The 19317-nt window shown below is 34.4% G+C and overlaps 1 protein-coding gene across 8 annotated transcripts in view; it reads right to left on the bottom strand.

Moving 5' to 3' along the window:
- Positions 1-6784: 6784 nt before the first annotated feature.
- Positions 6785-19317, bottom strand: part of LMBRD2 (LMBR1 domain containing 2) — a 55544-nt gene continuing 43011 nt past the window's right edge. For 3 of the 8 annotated variants that reach the window (XM_012097057.3, XM_042233860.1, XM_042233861.2), the window contains exons 15-18: positions 18099-18145; positions 16719-16824; positions 13596-13725; positions 6785-12693 (exon numbers count right to left, since the gene is read on the bottom strand). In XM_012097057.3, the coding sequence (XP_011952447.2) occupies positions 12609-12693; positions 13596-13725; positions 16719-16824; positions 18099-18145 (368 nt within the window). In that variant the 3' untranslated portion in view covers positions 6785-12608. Of the gene's footprint in view, positions 12694-13595; positions 13726-16718; positions 16825-18098; positions 18249-19317 lie in introns of those variants that run through there. The other 5 variants (XM_015101322.3, XM_060400498.1, XM_060400499.1 and 2 more) reach the window with 3 other exon arrangements.

Below are 19317 nucleotides of genomic sequence, written 5' to 3'. Positions count from 1 at the left end.
CTTTTGAATATGCTGTCTAGGTTGGTCATAACTTTCCTTCCAAGGAGTAAGCGTCATTTAATTTCATGCCTGCAATCACCATCTGCAGTGATTTTGGAGCCCAAAATATAAAGTCTGACACTGTTTCCCATCTATTTGCCATGAAGTGATGGGACCAGATGCCATGATCTTAGTTTTCTGAATGTTGAGCTTTAAGCAGTTGTTTATCATCTATTAAATGCTGTACACTATGGTACACTCTGTAGATCGATAGTGAGGCAGGCAAACATGACTTTTGACCTCATGGAACTGGCAGTTTGACTGGAAAGAGAGACATTACAAATCACTACAAACAACAGATTAAAAAATAAGATGTTAAGTCTTTCAAAGGAAAGAACTAGGTATTATGAAAGTTGTTGTTTAGTCACTAAGTTGCGTCTGACTCTTTGTGACCCATGGACTGTAGCCCACCAGGTTCCTCTGTCCATGGGGTTTTCCAGGCAAGAATACTGGATTGGGTTGCCATTTCCTTCTCCAGAGGGTCTTCCCCACCTATGGATTGAACCTGTGTCTCCTGCATTGCAGGAGGATTCTTTACCCCTGAGACACCCAGGGAAGCCGTATAGACACAATCTAATTAGTCTAGCAGTTAGTATACTGATTCTGTCTGTACGCTACTATCGATTTCATGTAAATCAGTTGGGAGGCTTTCATTAAGTTTTAAAAAAACATTTTAAGTAATGTGGGAAAGTTTTGAGAAATCCTGCTTACAAATCCAGGGCTGAGTCTCTACAAAAATCACATTTCAGAGTGGGAAAGTGACACTCTGAGCAGCACTGGCTCAAAATGCCAACTCAGAATACCAGGAGTCTTCCTTTGGTATTCCCATGCCCCCTTTTCTGGACCTCTCTCCTTTCTTACTAATTCTAATACTCACACACATCTAATCTCCAACCCTCACTCCCTCCACTGGGAAAAGACAAAGATGTTGTGAGGTTTAAAAGATGTCACAAGGCTTCTCCTATTGATATCCCACTGAACAATCCCCAGTACCTAATATCATGCATTAGCTCAGATCAGGGCAGGATGGGAACTGAGTAAATTAATCTACTGATTCAACACAAATTGAGTATCTATCATGGGCCAGGCACAAGTGGTTCCATAAACAAAAATGATTCCTTTTGGAGCTTATGTCTGAGGAGAGGTGAGAAATAGCATAGTATGTTAGATAGTGCTAAGTTCTGATGATTTTCAGAATTTGGCCAGGCAGAATACTCTTCCCTAGGGGCTCAGACAGTAAATGAAGGAGACCTGGGTTTAATCCCTGTGTTGAGAAGATACCCTGGAGAGCATGGCAACCCACTCCAGTATTCTTGCCTGGAGAACCCCATGGACAGAGGAGCCTGGAGGGCTGTAGTCCATGGGATCGCAGAGTCAGACATGACTGAGCAACTAAGCACAGTATGTTAGACAGTGCTAAGTGCTAAGAAGAAAAATTAAGCAGGGATGTTCCCTAAGAAATGACTTCCAGATAAGGACCTGGAGGAAGAGGTACTTAACCACACAGTTACTTGGTGTTTCTTAAATAACAAGAATCTTCTGTGGGGCAGCATTTTGCTTGGTACATCCATGATTTGATTATAATCCTCACACTAATGAGTATTGTATTATAAGCCATCTCACTCATCCCACCCCCTTTTTAAAATAAATACAAGTCTGAGGATTGGGTTTCCTGGGGAGTCTCTGAACTAATTAGGGTTCAGGGGCCCCAAACACCATATTAAGAGATGCCACTTTCTTATCAATTCTAATAATTTGTGTATTTTTGGATCTTCCACATACATAATCATATCAGAGTAAATAAAACTTTCTCATTCTTAGGCCTTTTATTTTTCTCTTATGATTATGGAACATACAATGTTAATAGAAGTGGTGATGGTAGATATCCTTGGCTTTCTCTGGGTCTTAAAGGTAAAGATTATAGCATAAAGGATGACATTTGCAGTAGTTTTGCATTTATTTATACACATGTATGTCTCTATATATGTATGAATATGTGTTCTTTTATCAGAAAAGATTGCTTTTCATTGTTGTCTTTTTTCATTTATTTTTAATTGAAATACAGTTGATGTGCCATGTTATAGTATAAAATAGTGATTTGCAAATTTTTAAGTTATACTTCATTTATAGTTATTATAAAATAGAGGCTATATTTTCTGTATTGTATAATGTATCCTTGTAGCTTATTTTCTACATAATGGTTTGTACCTCTTCATCACCTACCTTTATATTGCCCCTCCCCCTTTTCCTCTCCCCACTGGTAAACACTAGTCTGTTTCCTATGAATCTGGTTTTTTGTTTGTTGTTGTTATATTCACTACTTTGTTGTCTTTTTCAGATTCCAAATGTAAAGGATATCATACATTATTTGTCTTTGCCTGACTTATTTCACTTACCATAATATCCTCCAAGACTATCCATGCTGTTGCAAATGACAAAATTTCATACTTTTTAATGGCTGAGTAGTATTCTGTTGTATGTATATAGAACATCGTCTTTATCCATTCATCTGTTGATGGACTCTTAGGTTGCTTCCATATCTTGGCAATGGTAAATAATGCTGCTATGAACACTGGGGTGTGGGTATTGTTTCAAATTCCCAGGAGTGGAATTGTTGGGTCATATGGTAGTTCCATTTTTAGATTTTTGAGAAACTCCCATTGTTTTCCACAAAGGCTGCACAAATTTACCTACCAACAGTGTTATAAGGGTTCCCTTTTCTCCACATCCTAGCCAACACTTGTTACTTGTGTTCTTTTTGATGATAGCCATTCTAAGTGTGAGGTGATATCTCATTGTAATTAGCAATGTTGAACATCTTTTCATGAGCCTGTTGGCCATCTATATATCATCTTTGGGAAAATGTCTACTCAGGTCTTCTGCTCATTGTTTAATTGGGTTGTTTGGGTTTTGCTTTCTTTTTTTTTTTTTTTTTTTTTGATGTTGAGTTGTATGACCTGTGGCTATTAACCCCTTGTTGGTATTTAATAGCATCATTTGCAAATATTTTCTCCCAAACTGTAGGCTGTCTTTTTGGTTTGTTTATGGTTTCCTTTGCTGTGCAAAGCCTTCTAAGTTTAATTAGGTCCCATTTATTCACTTTTGCTTTTATTTCCTTTGCTTTAGGAGACAGATCAAAAAAATATTGCTACAATTTATGTCAAAGAATGTTCTTCCTATGATTTCTTCTTGGAGTTTTATGGTTTCCAGTCGTACATTTAAGTCTTCAATACTTTTTGAGTTTATTTTTATATATGGTGTTAGAGAAAATCACAATTTCATCCTTTTACATGTAGCTTCCCAGTTTTCCCAGCACTAGTTATTGAAGGGACTTTTTTTCACTGTATATTCTTGCCTCCTTTGTCATAGACTGACCATGAGTGCATGGGTTTATTTCTGAGCTAAATATTCTTTTCCACTGTATCTATGTCTGCTTTTGTGCCAGTACCATACTGCTTTCATTACTGTAACTTTGTAGCACAGTCTGAAGTCAGGGAGCATAATTCCTCCAGCTCTGTTCTTTCCCAAGATTGTTTTGCAGTAGTTTTAGGTTCTTACACATATACATGTCTCTATGTACGCATGCAGATATGCATTATCAGAAAAAAATGCTTTTTTAAAAATATAACTTTAATATGTGTTGATTATATAAAAATATTTTATGCAACTATTTGAGATGTGATTTTACTCTTGATTATTAATGTGATTTACAGATTTTTCTTTTCAGAAAACTTCTGGTTTGAAATATAGACATATTCAGAAAAGTGCATAAAATATAAATGTATAGTATATAAGTATAAATAGAAAAATGCTTGTACAAAATGCCCACATATAAGGAACAAAACATTGCCCATAGTAACCCAGAGACTCTCTGAGTGATACCTTTGAATGTTCATCCCTATCAGAGGCACACTCTGATTTCTATACTAAATCACTTCCCATGACTTTACTTATAGTTTTCTCAACTATGTATGCATTTCTAAACAAAAAGTTCCAGTCTTGAGTAGTTCTGTTCTTTTGCTGTTTTGAGTTAAAAATTTTGTCGCTTAATTTTTCCTTTATTTGTTGCTATATCTTATTTCTGTTCTTTTAATGATCACCAAAGAAGACTGTAGCATGCATCCTCAATTGAAAATCTAGCTTAAAGCAACATCTTTACTCCTCCTGAATATTATCATGACCTTGGAACACTATATAACGCAGTTTCTTCCAGGCCCAACTTTTAGGCTATGTAATTTAAATCTCTATATTTTTAAACTTCATTATAAAACAAGATGTACACATAGCAAAGCACACATAAAGCCTGATCAGTTCAGTGGCTCAGTCATGTCCGACTCCTTGCAACCCCATGAATCGCAGCACTCCAGGCCTCCCTGTCCATCACCATCTCCCAGAGTTCACTCAAACTCATGTCCATTGAGTCGGTGATGCCATCCAGCCATCTCATCCTGTCATTCCCTTATCCGCCTGCCCTCAATCCCTCCCAGCATCAGGGTCTTTTCCAATGAGTCAACTCTTCACATGAGGTGGCCAAAGTACTGGAGCTTCAGCTTTAGCATCATTCCTTCCAAAGAAATCCCAGGGCTGATCTCCTTCAGAATGGACTGGTTGGACCTCCTTGCAGTCCAAGGGACTCTCAAGGATCTTCTCCAACACCACACTTCAAAAGCATCAATTCTTTGGTGCTCAGCTTTCTTCACAGTCCAACTCTCACATGCATACATGATCACAGGAAAAACCATAGCCTTGACTAGATGGAGCTTTGTTGGCAAAGTAATGTCTCTGCTTTTGAATATGCTATCTAGGTTGGTCATAACTTTCCTTCCAAGGAGTAAGCGTCTTTTCATTTCATGGCTGCAGTCACCATCTGCAGTGATTTTGGAGCCCCCCAAAATAAAGTCTGACACTGTTTCCCCATCTATTTCCCATGAAGTGATGGGACCAGATGCATGTACTGTTTAGCAATTCATTACCACCAAGTGGATACCTGTAAAACCACCACCCAAGAAAGGGAACACAGGTAGCAATCTTGTGCTTATCATAGTCACTAATCCCTTCCTTTTCTTTAAAGGTAAGCAATAGCCTGATATGTATGGTAATTTCTTGTTTTTTATTCTTTATGATTTTACTACAAAGCATTCATTTTTTAACTCTACAACTTAATCTTTTTTTGAACTTCATATAAGCAGAATCACACTATAATTTTCATGTCTGACTTGTTTGGCTCCATATCTTTGCTTCATCCATGTTGTTACACAGTTGTATTAATAATTAATCACTTCCACTTATTCATGCACATATCCATCATGTTGAATAAATGAACCTATTCTGTTGACTGAATTATCTATGGTTGAAATTATATGAATAATCTCATTCCTGTACATATCTCTGGGTACATATATATATACCCACATTTTTGTGTGATATATATATTGTCTGCCAAGCCCATGTTTCCCCCTATGTTATCTTCTAGAAGTTTTGTGTTTCAGGTTTATGAACCATTTTGTTAACTTTTGTAAAAGGTGTAAAGTTAGTATCTAGACTATTTTTGCATTTGGATGTCCAGTGTTCCAGCATCATTTGTTAAAGACTCCTTTCTCCACTGAATCGCCTTTGTCCTTTTGTCAAAGATCAATTGACTATATTTATGTGGGTGTACTTCTGCTCTTTGTGCTCTTTCATTGTCTACTTGTCTATTCTTTCACCAATCTCACAATGTCTTGATAATTGTAGCTTTATTGGAAGTCTTGAAATTGGCTAGTGTCAGTACTCCAACTTTGTTCTCCTTCAGTTTTGTGTTGACTCTTTTGGGTCTTTTGCCTCTCCATATAAACTTTAGAATCAGTCTGTTAATATCCATAAAATAACTTATTGGGGCTTTAACTGGGATTACACTGAATCAATAGGTCAGTTTGGGAAGAAGTGACATCCTGTAAATATTAGGTCTTCCTGCCTTCCTGCTCATTATGGAATCTCTGTTTATTCTGTTCTTTGATTTCTTTCATCGGTAGTTTGTAGTTTTCTTCATATAGATCTTAGATATATTTTATTAAATTTATTACCTAAGTATTTCATTTTAGGGGATGTTAATGTAAATGGTATTATCTTTAATTTTGAATTCTACTCTTCCATTGCTGGTAAAAGGGAAAAGGACTCACTTTTTTATATTAGCCTTATATCCTGCAAATCTGCTATAATCATGTACTCATTCTAGGTTTTTTTGCGGTTGTTGTTTTTTGTTTTCATTTTTTTAGCCAGTTCTTTTAGATTGCTACATAGATGGTCATATGATTTGCACACAAACACAGTTTTATTTCTTACTTCCAAAACTGCATATCTTTTATTTCCTTTTCTTTATTTCTTTATTTTATTTCCTTTTCTTCTTACTCTATTAACCAGAATGGATGCAAATGATGTTGTTTTTAATCTCAAATTTCCATTGTTATTTTTTGTGTATGGAAAAGCAATTCTCTATTTTCTTTGTCAGCCTGGCTAGGGTTTCATCAATTTTATTGATCTTCTCAAACACTCAGTATTTGGTTTCATTGATTTTCCTGTTTTCAACTTCATTGAAGGAAGCAAGGTGGAGCCTAAAGTATAGGTATTTAGTTATTTATCTTAAAACATTTCTTTTGTGATACCTGTTAATAATTTGAAAGGAACAAAAAAGTCTTAGTTTACTAAAAAGAGTATAATCTCAAAGATGGTTGAAGGAAAACACATAAATGACCAGCAAAGTTCTTAGTAACTTGTAGAAATGTACTTTATTTCATGCAAAGCTACATGATTTCCTATATTTTAACAGCTAATCAAATAAACATCTCAAAAAATCCATGACATTACAATAAGTTAAAATACTACAAAGCAAATCCAAGTCCATGAGTCTGTCAAAACCAAATTGAGAGAACATTATGCATAGATAAGGCCAAAGATGCTAACTTAATTACAGGTAGCACTTTGCAGGGTTTTTTTCAAATACCTATTTAGTGAGAATCTGCAGAGAAAAATAGTTATATCTACAACCCATTGATCAGAAAGGGAAACATTTGCCATTACATACCAGGTAGTATTCTTACCTGGAGAACTCCATGGACAGAGGAGCCTGGTAGGCTACAGTCCATGGAGTTGCAAAAAGTCAGACACAACTTATTAATAGCAACTAAACAACAATCAGGTAGTAGTGGCTGATTAAAGATAAATTTGGCATCATGCACCAAAAATGAACATAATAAACATTTTGAAATTTATGATCAGATGCACATTTGAAAAGACTTACTCTCTACTTCACCTAATCCACTGAATAAGATAAGTAACAAGTACTTTATTAATGCAACACAGAACTTAGGCTTTTGGTATACTTTGCTTGAGTACTGGTATATATAAAAAGATACTGAAGAGATGTAGGAATATTTCAAACTCATACTAGACTACTGAACTTTAGAATATTGACCCAAGGAAATAAGTCCTGGGCAGAACTTATTTGAGAAAGATTTTTAAACTACTTAAAAGCAATACTACAATTAGTTACTTACAAAAACATTTTATAAAAATTAAATACCAAGAAGTAACAACATCATTATTAGAGCTCTTTTTCCAATGCTATAATTTATAAATATATATATTAGATTACAATTATTTAAAAGACAGGTCCACGTGTTCTCTATCTTCGAAATGAGAAAAGTTCTTCAAGTTGTTTACAAAATAGGGACAAAAACAAATCCATTGGATTGCTTAAAAAAAAAAAAAATACATAGTCTCTCCCCTACAATTTGGTGTACTAAGTAGGGAAGATGCTAGCCAGCATTCTTTTGAGAAATACAGCTCTAAGTGACTAGACTGATAAGATTTGTGTCAATAATACCAACTCAAAATGGTGTTGTACAGTCAGGTTAACAAATTATGACTTTATTTTATATATGTCTGCCACAGTAAACCATTCTTTCTACTCTTTTGCACTAAGTACAGTAAAAATCTCCTTTTGCAAAATGATGTGAGATCAGGATAATCACAAAAGAAAAGATTTTCATAGAAAAAAGGTAAATTCTCTCCAGGGAATGTGTTAAAAACAAAAGTCTTTTAGGATATCTATGAGAAGAGGAACATGCCATTATTCTTGTTTCATTAACAAATTTAAAACTTCGATGAGGCTTCAAATGTTAGGAAAACCAAGCTGAACAGAAAAGGAATTAGGGGTGTGGGTATGTTCGCACTGCAATAGGACTGGGGATGGGGCAGGGCTAATAGCTGCTCTGCCGGTAGAGATGACTCACAGAACCTGGTTTCCAGGAGTTAGTAAAGGGAATAACACTGCCTAGCCTTCCAGGTCTCTGAGCAGAAAAATAAGTCATTGAACTGAAAAGAAGTAACCCACACAACAGGCATTAATATTTCAGAAGGCTCCCTGTAACACTCTTACATTGTTTCAAACCTCTTCTAATGAAAACTTTGACAATGATATATGTTGTTTACAAACTCCTTTTCATAAAATGAGGTCTCAAGTCTTTTAATGTTTGGGGTTTGTTTGCTTGTTTTTAATAATCACTGTTTTTAGAAATATAATTTTATGTTAAAACATTTACACTGAGAATATTTCATTTTACTGAAGTGTCCTACTTAGTGGCGAAAAAGACAACACAGTGAGCTAGCATCCCTCATATTTACATCTAGATGTTGCTTAGTTGTCTAGCAAAATCTGTTGTACTACTTTAAGTGCAATACTGCTATTCAAGTAGTGGGATCTGTAGTCAGAACTACTACCTTTTGAGTGTACTGACCATCAAAAACAACTGTATACACCAAACAAACGGAAGAAAAATATGTCAGCTCATTATAAGCTATACTATAAAGACAGGCTTCAGAGAGGAAAGAAGATATAAAAGGCATGAAAGGAGGAAGGGAGAAAAGAAAGGAAAGATAAAAGTCTAGAATCATTTACTTATTAACATTTAGGAATTAATAAATATGATCCATTACACTTTGGAGATTCAAGTATGTTAAGATTTCTCAGGGATATGTTCTGCTTCTTAGTGCAAATATATTTATCCTTGTGATTTTCAGGCATGGCCCACACAAATCACAAATATAAAACTCACATTACTGAACAGTGTGAATTAAAATTATGGAGAGTTTATTTTTCCTTTAAAACAGTAATCTACATAAAAATCAAGAACATTCTCTAAATCTACTACACGTATACAAAAATGAGGTTTGCTGCTGTATGTCAATGAATGCCTTCATTAATATTCTAAAATATACTTTAAAAAACACACACTGACTTTCCTATCCACATCTAATTTCATTTGGGTATACAAGCAGCATACATTTAAGAACTGATCATCTAATCAAAGAGTAGTGTCCAAAAACAAATTGGCAGCAATATTTTAAAAAATTTTGATTGTCCAATCCTCTGATCTATTCTTTATAAATTGAAAACCCTTGAAAGTTCTTATTTAGTTCTTATGACTCTTGTGAAATGAGGGCCTCTAATATAATAAAATTATTCCAAAGCCTCTGTTCATTTGGTAAGAAAACAAATTCTAATAATTAGTCTTATTTTAATAATGATTTTTAAAAAAATGTTCTAATAATAATAAATTATTGATGTAATAACAAAAGTTAATAGCAACTTACAGATCCATGAAATTAATAGATTACTTGTTATTTTCTGCAATGGCTTACTGAACACTGGCTTACTGAATATTCTAATAATTATTTAGAAAAATAATTTAGAAAGTTTAACTAGGAATCTATTACAATATAAGAAACACTCAAAAGGGAATTGTCAGAAGTAATTCTTCAAGAAATGTACTTTGCATGTAAAGTATATGAATTTAGTAGTAATGTTTTGCAGTAGATGTCGTTTTAGTAAGATTTTCAAAACAGAAAACTTTTGTTCATATTACAGTTTTTACAAAGTTGCCTAACAAATATTAACTTAGTTCCCCAGCAATAAACTCTTAAGACTTCAGGGATTAAATAATTAACTTCTAAACACAAAATTACCCAGCCAGGTAATCTTCCTATATGATCAAATATGAAATCCTGTAACATAAATTCTGCCTAAACAATTGAATACTCTGGATCACTTAAACAACCAAAATTATTTTGGAAATAACTCAAAAGTCATAAAGGGGATCTATACTATTTTATAGAAGTATTACATATACTCCAATTATTATATTAATTTTAAAAATTAATAATAAATAAAGTAGTACATCTTTTACATATTTCTATCAACATATCTTAGAGTATTATAAATTATAAAAGTAACTGGATCATTTCTTCTCTTTTTCTGCTTCTACTTCTACAATAGCATCTGAGTTTCATGATAAAACCTATGAAAAACAACATTATACTTAAGGAACATATTCCAAAGTAAACTCAAAGACTAAATAATAAAACAATATTATTTTCACAGGATTTTGATTACTTATTCCAGAAAGAGTTTTTGCTTTGGGAACTTGTAAGCTTCTCTGTAATAATAAGAAACTGGACCACTTTCTGGGATGATCTGTTTCCTATCTAATATCTTCAAATACCACTTGTGTGGAAAACCAGCATAGCTAACAACTTATTTTGTCTTTTTAAACGCCACTATATAAACATCAACTCAATACCCTCACAATTGCTTTGTGAGGTAGATCAGTAGGTAAATAGCAAGTATCCTCTTCATTTTGAAAATGAAGAAACTGAGGCACAGAAAGGTTACATGATTTGCCCAAGGTTTCAATGGTCAGTCATGAAATTACAGTGTTAAATTATCTCTGCTCCTGGACTATTGCTCTCTGACCACGCTTCACAATAAAAGGCTGTGTGTCTGTCTTCTTAAAGGGGTAGTCTATATAATTTTGATTGAGAGGAAAATCTATTAACTGATAATTATTTTAAAGGGGATCTAATCTTAAAAAAATCATAAAAATTTAAGAAAATGCAATAACTAAGATGATACACTATCCTTTCAGTATCTACCTAAAACTGTGGCTTCTAACGTATTTATGTGATAACATTAAGAAAAGAGGGAAATAAAACATTTAAAATTATGATTCAGGGAAAAATGACCTTCAAGAAACATATAATCAAATTGTCAGGTGACTATATAATTCATCCTCAAACTGGAATACTTAAGAGTGAAAATGAGCACTACTAAAAGGATAACAGGTGAAACTAAGACGGTGGTGGGGTGGCCCAGTCACCACTGGGTAAATCCATGGTATGGATTCTCAAAGAGTTGCAAATATTTCAGGGACATAAACAACTCTTTTTGCAAAATGTTGTGCTGAACTATAGTCACTGTGCATAAAACACTGATGATTTAAAATGTAATACCTAACTTTGGCTTAAACAAAATTTTAAAAACTCAATTTAAAATGATAACATGTTTAAGCAACAAGTTCTTACATATCTCCACTCTAAAGTAGTATTCTATAAATCACAATTTAAGTGTGAGTAGTAACAGTAAATGAACTCACTTTTTATCTTTGAATAACCAGATATTCTTTTTCAAAAGGAATAAACAGGCACCTTTTAACAGTTGAGAATTTTGTGGGACTCTTTGGCTGTTAAAGGGAAGTCGCTCAGTCGTGTCCAACTCTTTGTGACTCCATGGACTGTAGCCGACCAGGCTCCTCCATCCATGGGATTTCCAGGCAAGAGTACTGGAGTGGGTTGCCATTTCCTTCTCCAGGGGGATGTTCCTGACCCAGGGATCGAACCCGGGTCTCTCGCATTGTAGGCAGACGCTTTACTTTCTGAGCCACCAAAACCTCACTATTTATCATTAAAAATTATGACTCTCCTTGAATGGAATGATCAACACTTAAATCACTATGCTAAATGGTAAAGGTGAACACTCCTCTCTGAAATGAACATCTTTTACAAAGCCATACCAAAAGCATAAGACAACTTCCAGTTACTACCGAAGACGGAAGGAATAATTCACCACCTGATTAAAGTACACATGCTGAAGACACAAACACTATCAGTTGTAGTATAGTCTTAAATACATGCAAAAACCTAACTAATTTGCATACAGTGTTGAAAAAGGGCTTTCTACATTCAGTTATGTCTGGTAAGTAAGCCTTGTTTTAAGACATGGGTTTTGTAAATATGGTTATTATTGAGGTCTCCATCTCTTTGGGAAATAAAGGATCAACATATTTTTTAGAAAGAATATGTAAATCACAATAATAAAACTATAATATTATTCAGTTATAACTATGGCTTCCTTGAACTTTTAAAACAATTTTTCCTGAAAAAATTAATCTGAAACAAACTGAACTACATGTTTTCAACATATACTGATCTTTATCATGAATTAAATCCTTCCATTGTAACTGTACTTCTAAGACAGACATTTCAGGAATGGTATGCAACAAATCCTATTAGAAATAAGGATGATATTCAATGAATAATAAGCCATTATCACTAAGATCTGATTGATTTTTCGTGCCTTTTTTATCCTGACACTTTTCACTGGGAGTTCAGTAGTTAATTCTAGAGCATATGGATGTTCATAAAGACTGAACTTGTTCGTTGATCTTGGTTAGCTACTCCGTAAATTCCTACAGACTTTAAACATCATCAAATATTCTGCTGCGAGACATTGAGAGGTATCGTCCACCAGGCTGATACCTGAAAGGTGGATAAAGAAATGATCTGAGGCATCAAAAATAAAGAAGGAGAGAAAAACAAGGACACATTAAAAGGAAGTGGGTACATAATTTTTAAGAACTGTAAAATCTACTCAGTAGCTGAAATCAGAAACTTATTCTCCGAGGATATTATCCCAAAGAGATTTACCTATAATTATAAATCAACCAACAACTGTTTTACAGCCTATGATATGACACATATGGCAGGATGAGAGATGTTAAAAAGAAAGGAGAAGAGAGATATAAAACACATCATGGATTTTGGATTTAATACCTACTCTATATTGTTGAATATAAACAGAATATTCCTCTTGCTATTTATAAGCAAATATCTTCATGCCCATGATGTTTTGCTTTTGTTTAATTGTTTCTACTTGGTATAATAGCTAAAAGCACAGACTCTGAAGCCAGAGTCCTGGGGTTTAAATGCCTGATTTTGTTACTTAAAAGTTGTGTGACCCTGGGTAAGTTACTGAGCCTCTCTAGATTCAATTCCAATTGGACTTACAGCCATAAAACACGGTTACTGTTGTTAAAGTGCACAGAATACAGTGCCACCCAGTCATATCTATGTAACTATTGCCAAATATGATGGATTTCATAAATGGAATTGTCAGAAATAGGAATATAAATATTGTTAAGATTCTACCGAATGATTTCAATTCTTTGTTATTTATCATACTACTAGTAATAATTTATGAAAGTACTAATTTCAATTACTACCACTGGATGATATAATTTTTAAAATATAAAAGATTAGCAGGTGTTAAAAGGTATCAAATGTTGCTTAATATGTTTTACATTAGCAATAAAGATGAATATTTTCCTTATTTTTATCTTGTCAAGTCAGAATGTTATCAAATTTTTAGAGGAATACTAGAGTCAAAAGGACAAACTGGAACTTACCTTCCTGATTCAGATTCAAGAGGGTCATCAGTGAACGTTTCTGCATTAAAATCCAAAGGTTCCGCATCCTGAAGAAGTTCTATTCGATCCCTTTCAGTCCTGTTATTAGCCCTGGTATACTTAGATGTCGCTGCAAAAGAAGAAAAATATTTGCACTTTCTATTGTCTTTATGGGTCACAGTCTACGGACACACAGAAAGTCAAGATTATAAAGGATCTGAATTTTCACTGTGAAGACATTAAGAAAGGATAACTACATGGTTATCTTAAAATTATATTAAAGTGATTAATAGTATGATAGAAAATGAGAAAGAAGAGTTCTCCCTTGTATGTAGTCTAAGCTCAGAAGCAGCTACAACAACAGAATTAGTATTTAACTTCAACACAGATGGTGACTGCAGCCACAAAATTAAAAACGCTTGCTCCTTGGAAGAATAGCTATGAAAAACCTATACAGTATATTAAAAAGAAGAGACATCATTTTTCTGACAAAGGTCCACATAGTCAAAGCTATGGTTTTTCTAGTAGTCAGGTATGATGTGAGAGTTGGGCTATAAAGAAGGCTGAGAGCTGAAGAATTGATCCTTTTGAACTATGATGTTGGAGAAGACTCTTGAGAGTTCCTTGGACAGCAAGTCAGTCCTAAAGGAAATCAACCCTGAATATTCATTGGAAGGACTGGTGCTGAAGCCGAACCTTCAGTACTTTGGTCACCTGATTCAAAAAGCTGATTCACTGGAAAAGATCCTGATGCTGGGAAAGATTGAGGGCAACAGGATAAGGGGATGACAGATGATGACATTGTTGGATGGCATCAGAGTCAATGGACATGAGTTTGAGCATACTCTGGGAGATTGTGAAGAACTGGGAAGCCTGGTGTGCTGCAGTGAATGGGTTTGCAAAGAGTCAGACACAACTTAGCGAGTGAACAACAACAGCAATCATAACAGTGAAACTGTTTACAATTAAATAAGTTTCAGCTGGTTTCATAGTGAATCCAGGGGCTGCTACATTTCATTTCTCAGCTACGATTTTAAGGTGCAATCAATTCAAACTCTCCAAGAAAGGACTAACTCTTTTTTTCCATGGGGTTAGAATTCAGGGTTAGACATTGCTTCCCTGAATTCTTGCCCCATGGAAAAAAAGATTTAGTCCTTTCTTGGAGAGTTTGAGTTGATTGCACCTTAAAATTGTAGCTGAGAAATGAGATGTAGCAGCCCCTAGACTGGCAATCCACTCCAGTACTATTACCTGGAAAATCCCATGGACAGAGGAGCATGGTAGGCTACAGTCCATGGGGTCTCAAAGAGTCAGACACGACTGAGCGACTTCACTCACTCACTCAATGTCCAACAGAAATAAATTGTAAGCCCTGTATTTACTTTTTACTAGTAAATACATTTAAAAAGTAAAAAGAAATAGTCGAAATTAATTTTAACATATTTAACCCAATATATCCAAAATATTATCATTTCAATATGGGGCACCAGCTACCCTGCAAATGCTAAACAGTCATATGTGGCTAATGGTTACCACCTTGGTCAGCACAGATCTAGAAAACTAACTTTCCTTTCTCTATATGAATGATGTTTTCTCCATAAAAAAATTTTCACAGTGTTATTTTGAGCAGCTCAACAGCTTCAAAACAAACCATGACACAGCTCTTTTTGAAAATTTAAGGCAAGCCAATTCTCTCTTACCTTACATTGTTGTCATCTTGGACTCTGCCCTCCTCCACTGTTTCTCTTATTCATTCAGCAAATACTGGTTGCCTCCCACATGCCAGGTTCTAACTCTTCATCCCAAAGTTTTGTGTTTCCTCTTAACCATTCTCCTATATCCCCCAGATCTCTGCATTCTGTTAAGTCCAAATCCAAGATAAGCTTCCAAATATCTTTGTAGAATTATCCCTCTATTTCCTAGCTTTAACTGAAACTTCAGCTTTGTCTTATTTCTTTTAGGCTAAATCTCATCCAAACACATCCTCGCTTCTTTATCTCCAGGGTTATCTCAAGGATGCTTATCTTAAGCCCTTATCATTTTTTTGTTTTTTAATTTATCTTTAATTGGAGGATAATGGCTTTACAATGTTGTATTGATTTCTTCCATAAAACACATACTGTGTATTAAGGCCCTCATCATTTTCTGACTGCATTACTAGAACAGACACTAAACTGGGTTGTGTCTCACTTCCCTGGAAATAATACTTTATATAGATATCAAATTCATCTTTCTAACCCAAAAATCTGAGCATGCTTCTTTCCATACTGAAATCTTACCTTTGGGATAAAATCCAAACTTCTCAGTGTGATAACACATTTCCCAACCATCTCTGTAGGCTTTCCTCTCATCAAGCTTCTCATACTTCAAGTTCTAGTCATAGAGGAAAATCTACATTTCCCCAAAAGTTCTCTCATGTTGCTCATTCTTTGTTCTGCCTAAAAACCCCTTCAACTGGCTAAGTACTATTATTTCTTTATAACAGAAATCCTTTCCCAACGAAGAATTCTTTTTCCTCCCTTGAGCTGAGTCCTTCAGCATCATGTGTGCAGTCTTACACTCTCTCAACATCTCTGCATCTCTCCTCTGCCTTCTACTCAGTGCTGGACCTGCACACAAATAGGTCTCTCGTCACCCTCCCAGAAGCCTATGACAAAATCAAGAATGTGGGGAGGCTTCCTGACTCAACCCACTGGCCAATGTCTTCTGCCTGGTATCAGTTCATCATTCAAGTAAGGGCAAACCAAGGATGGAAACTGTCTTCTTCATACTCCTGGGAAAGTACCTGACACATAAGAGTCAGTCAGTAATTTATCATAAAAATGACCAAATAGCCTGAAAAACATCTAGGTTAATAGAAACCGATACTTGCCAAAAATATGCCTGGGATACGTACTATTGTTTAGATAGTATAATGACAACTATTCATCTGATGTCCCAGAGGTCTCCTTCTCCTACCTAATGCACATTTGACTTTCCTCTTCCTCCCATATACTGAGGGATGAAAAAAGGAAAGTTACTGCAGAACCTCACTTATTGTTCTATAAAGGCATTTTCTCAGTCTCTATACAAGCAAGAATAAGAAGAAAATTTCTTAAGAGAACTAGATAATAAACTACTTACATCGGTTGGTACTCATTTCTGAGAAGTTTGATTCTTTTGGGTCAATATGAACATTTCTGTTTCTAGTGGAATCTTCTCTACTGTGTCCATAACGCTCTTTCCATTCCTAGAAAAGAAACACGAACATATAACATGAGAACACACAGTCAGAAAATAATTCAACATAGATAACAGATTTAGATTATATACGTAGAGTAATATAATTAATTCTTTTTCATCAGGAATTTGTCAGATAATCAATATAATTAGCACAGTACCTTTAGAAATCATAGATAATTTCCTTTATTTATAAATGATTTTAATAGTCATCAAACTTAACTTGCAGACATTTATAGACATTTTTGCTAGCTATGATTATTTTAAGTAATTGACTTCCATCTAAAATGTCAAAATAATATAACTACAGTAAGGTTATCTTGACCATGGAAGGATTATGAAACTCAAAATAATTAATAAGATGTTAATAAACTTTTATTCTACCCAAATACGATTCTACAAATCATAGAGACTCAAAAAGTCATTTTTGATAGCAAAATTAATGCTGTAGATAAACATACTTAGGTAATGACTCACGTGGCATTGTGTCTTAACTGCACTAAAATCTTATAAACTGGGATTCTACTCATTAAATTCTTAGAATTGAAAGGAACCCATGCAGTGCAGAGTTTCACTCTAAAATAGCCATGCCAGATGCTATTTGGCTCTCTTATTAGAAGACATGAAAAATTCTGTTTGATCATCCTGTTCCAATTTTGGTAAACTCTGAGTTTTCACATAGAGGTGAACTCTATTCCACTCTTTGGTGCTAGTTATGCCTTCTGAAATAAAGAACAAGTCTCCCTTTCCATGACATACACTAAAATACACAAAGACAACTATCATGTCTCCTGAGTCTTCACTTCTCCAGTAGGGACACACTCAGGTATTGAAAATTTGTAGTGACTATGACTAGACTTTTCTCAATTTTTGCCTTTTCAATTCTCTAGGAAGCTAGTTTGCCTTAGCAAACAAAGGACTAAAGAAAAATTAAAGAGGAATAAAATTAATGTCATAAAACAAAAAAGCACATTTTTCAAGCAATCAAAATTACTTCAACAGCAAGACTGCATGAATTTATTCACTTATTCAATAAATATTTACTGCCCCTAGCTTAGGCAAGAAACTGTTAGATGTTGGACATGAAGTAATTTATTACTAATGACTTTTTAGAACAGGTCTGACAGAATTCCTAGCATGTATCTCTGAAACTATTAAAATCGCCTTTCTGTAAAAATACATCCTATGCCACTGTCCCAAAGTTTTCAGCCAAAATCAATTAGATTCTTATGATAGTTCACATTAATCTTTAGGTTATAGCAAGTTAGTAAGTACTATACTTACCCTTCTTCTATTTTCACCTTCTTCTTGCCGTTGCCTTTTTCTCTTCTCTAGAGACAGAAAAGTGGTCTCAAATTTGGTACAATATGGTTTAATTAGATGTAGAGTAACTGAAGTAAAGGTATCAGGCTATGACCAATTTCCTTTAAATTACTACAAAGTCAAAGGTAATAGGTTATTGTTGGAAAGAACCAGAGAGGTCACCTAACTCCGTAGAGAATACCTTCCCAACTTCTGCTGGAGATCGCTCTTAGGCTCTATCTAAACAGTTTCAGTGAGGAAGAACTTCTCCCCATGGTGACTTGAAATTTGCTTCTAGGCAGCTTCTCTTTTTCTTTGTTTTGTCTTCTAAATTAAATTCATACTTTTTCTGCATAAGATTTTTTTTTTCCATTACTCTCTTCTGGCTATATACTCAGTGGATTTTTCCCATAAGATATACCTGACACACTCATCATTCTGCCTACCCTCCTCTAGATTCTTTCTGACTTATCAGTCCTACTCTTGAAAATCTTATCCAGGACTGGATATGATACTCCAGATGAAGTCTGATTAATGCAAACAGCAGAAGAACTATTACATTAACTAGACACCACGTTCCTATGAGAGCATGTGAAGGCTAGACTAGCATATTTTAGAGCCATAATACATTTGGGGTTTATGTTTAAATAAGATCATAAAGAACCCCATGCTCAACTAGGAAGAATGCCTAAAAACCAATGTCTCAAAACTCAAGTTTTGTTCTTCTTTTCCTCCCTATTCTACCATCACTTGAACATCAAGAAATTTGATACACTCAGTTTTGAGATTAGATTCCAGTAGAGCACAATGCATTCTAACAGGCTGTTAATGATCACTACATTCTAAAAACCAGCCTTGGTTTGAATGAAAAACTATGCAGCATTAAACTAATGGTGATTCTTTAATGAGTTTTATATTGTATTCAATTTGACAAATCTATTTCAAAGAAAACAAGAAAATCACTCCAATACTAAACAAGGGTATTATTTAGTTGCAGACATATTAATAATCTCTGCTACAGAATTTCTTAAAGACAGATGAAATAATCATGTATGTTATCAAATTTTTTTGCTATGAAGGCTTTCCATAGAATTTTACTAAAACACATTAATTTGTAATTTTTTAAGATAGAAGTTTCAAATCATACAAACATTAATTTTGTATTTTGAATCAGTACTTTCTCTTCATTTATTTTAAAAGA

This window comes from Ovis aries, chromosome 16 (genome assembly GCF_016772045.2).
Source record: "Ovis aries strain OAR_USU_Benz2616 breed Rambouillet chromosome 16, ARS-UI_Ramb_v3.0, whole genome shotgun sequence".
Taxonomy (NCBI): Eukaryota; Metazoa; Chordata; class Mammalia; order Artiodactyla; family Bovidae; genus Ovis; species Ovis aries.
The sequence above is the reverse complement of the archived record's forward strand: the minus strand, read 5'-3'. Positions and strand labels throughout refer to the sequence as shown.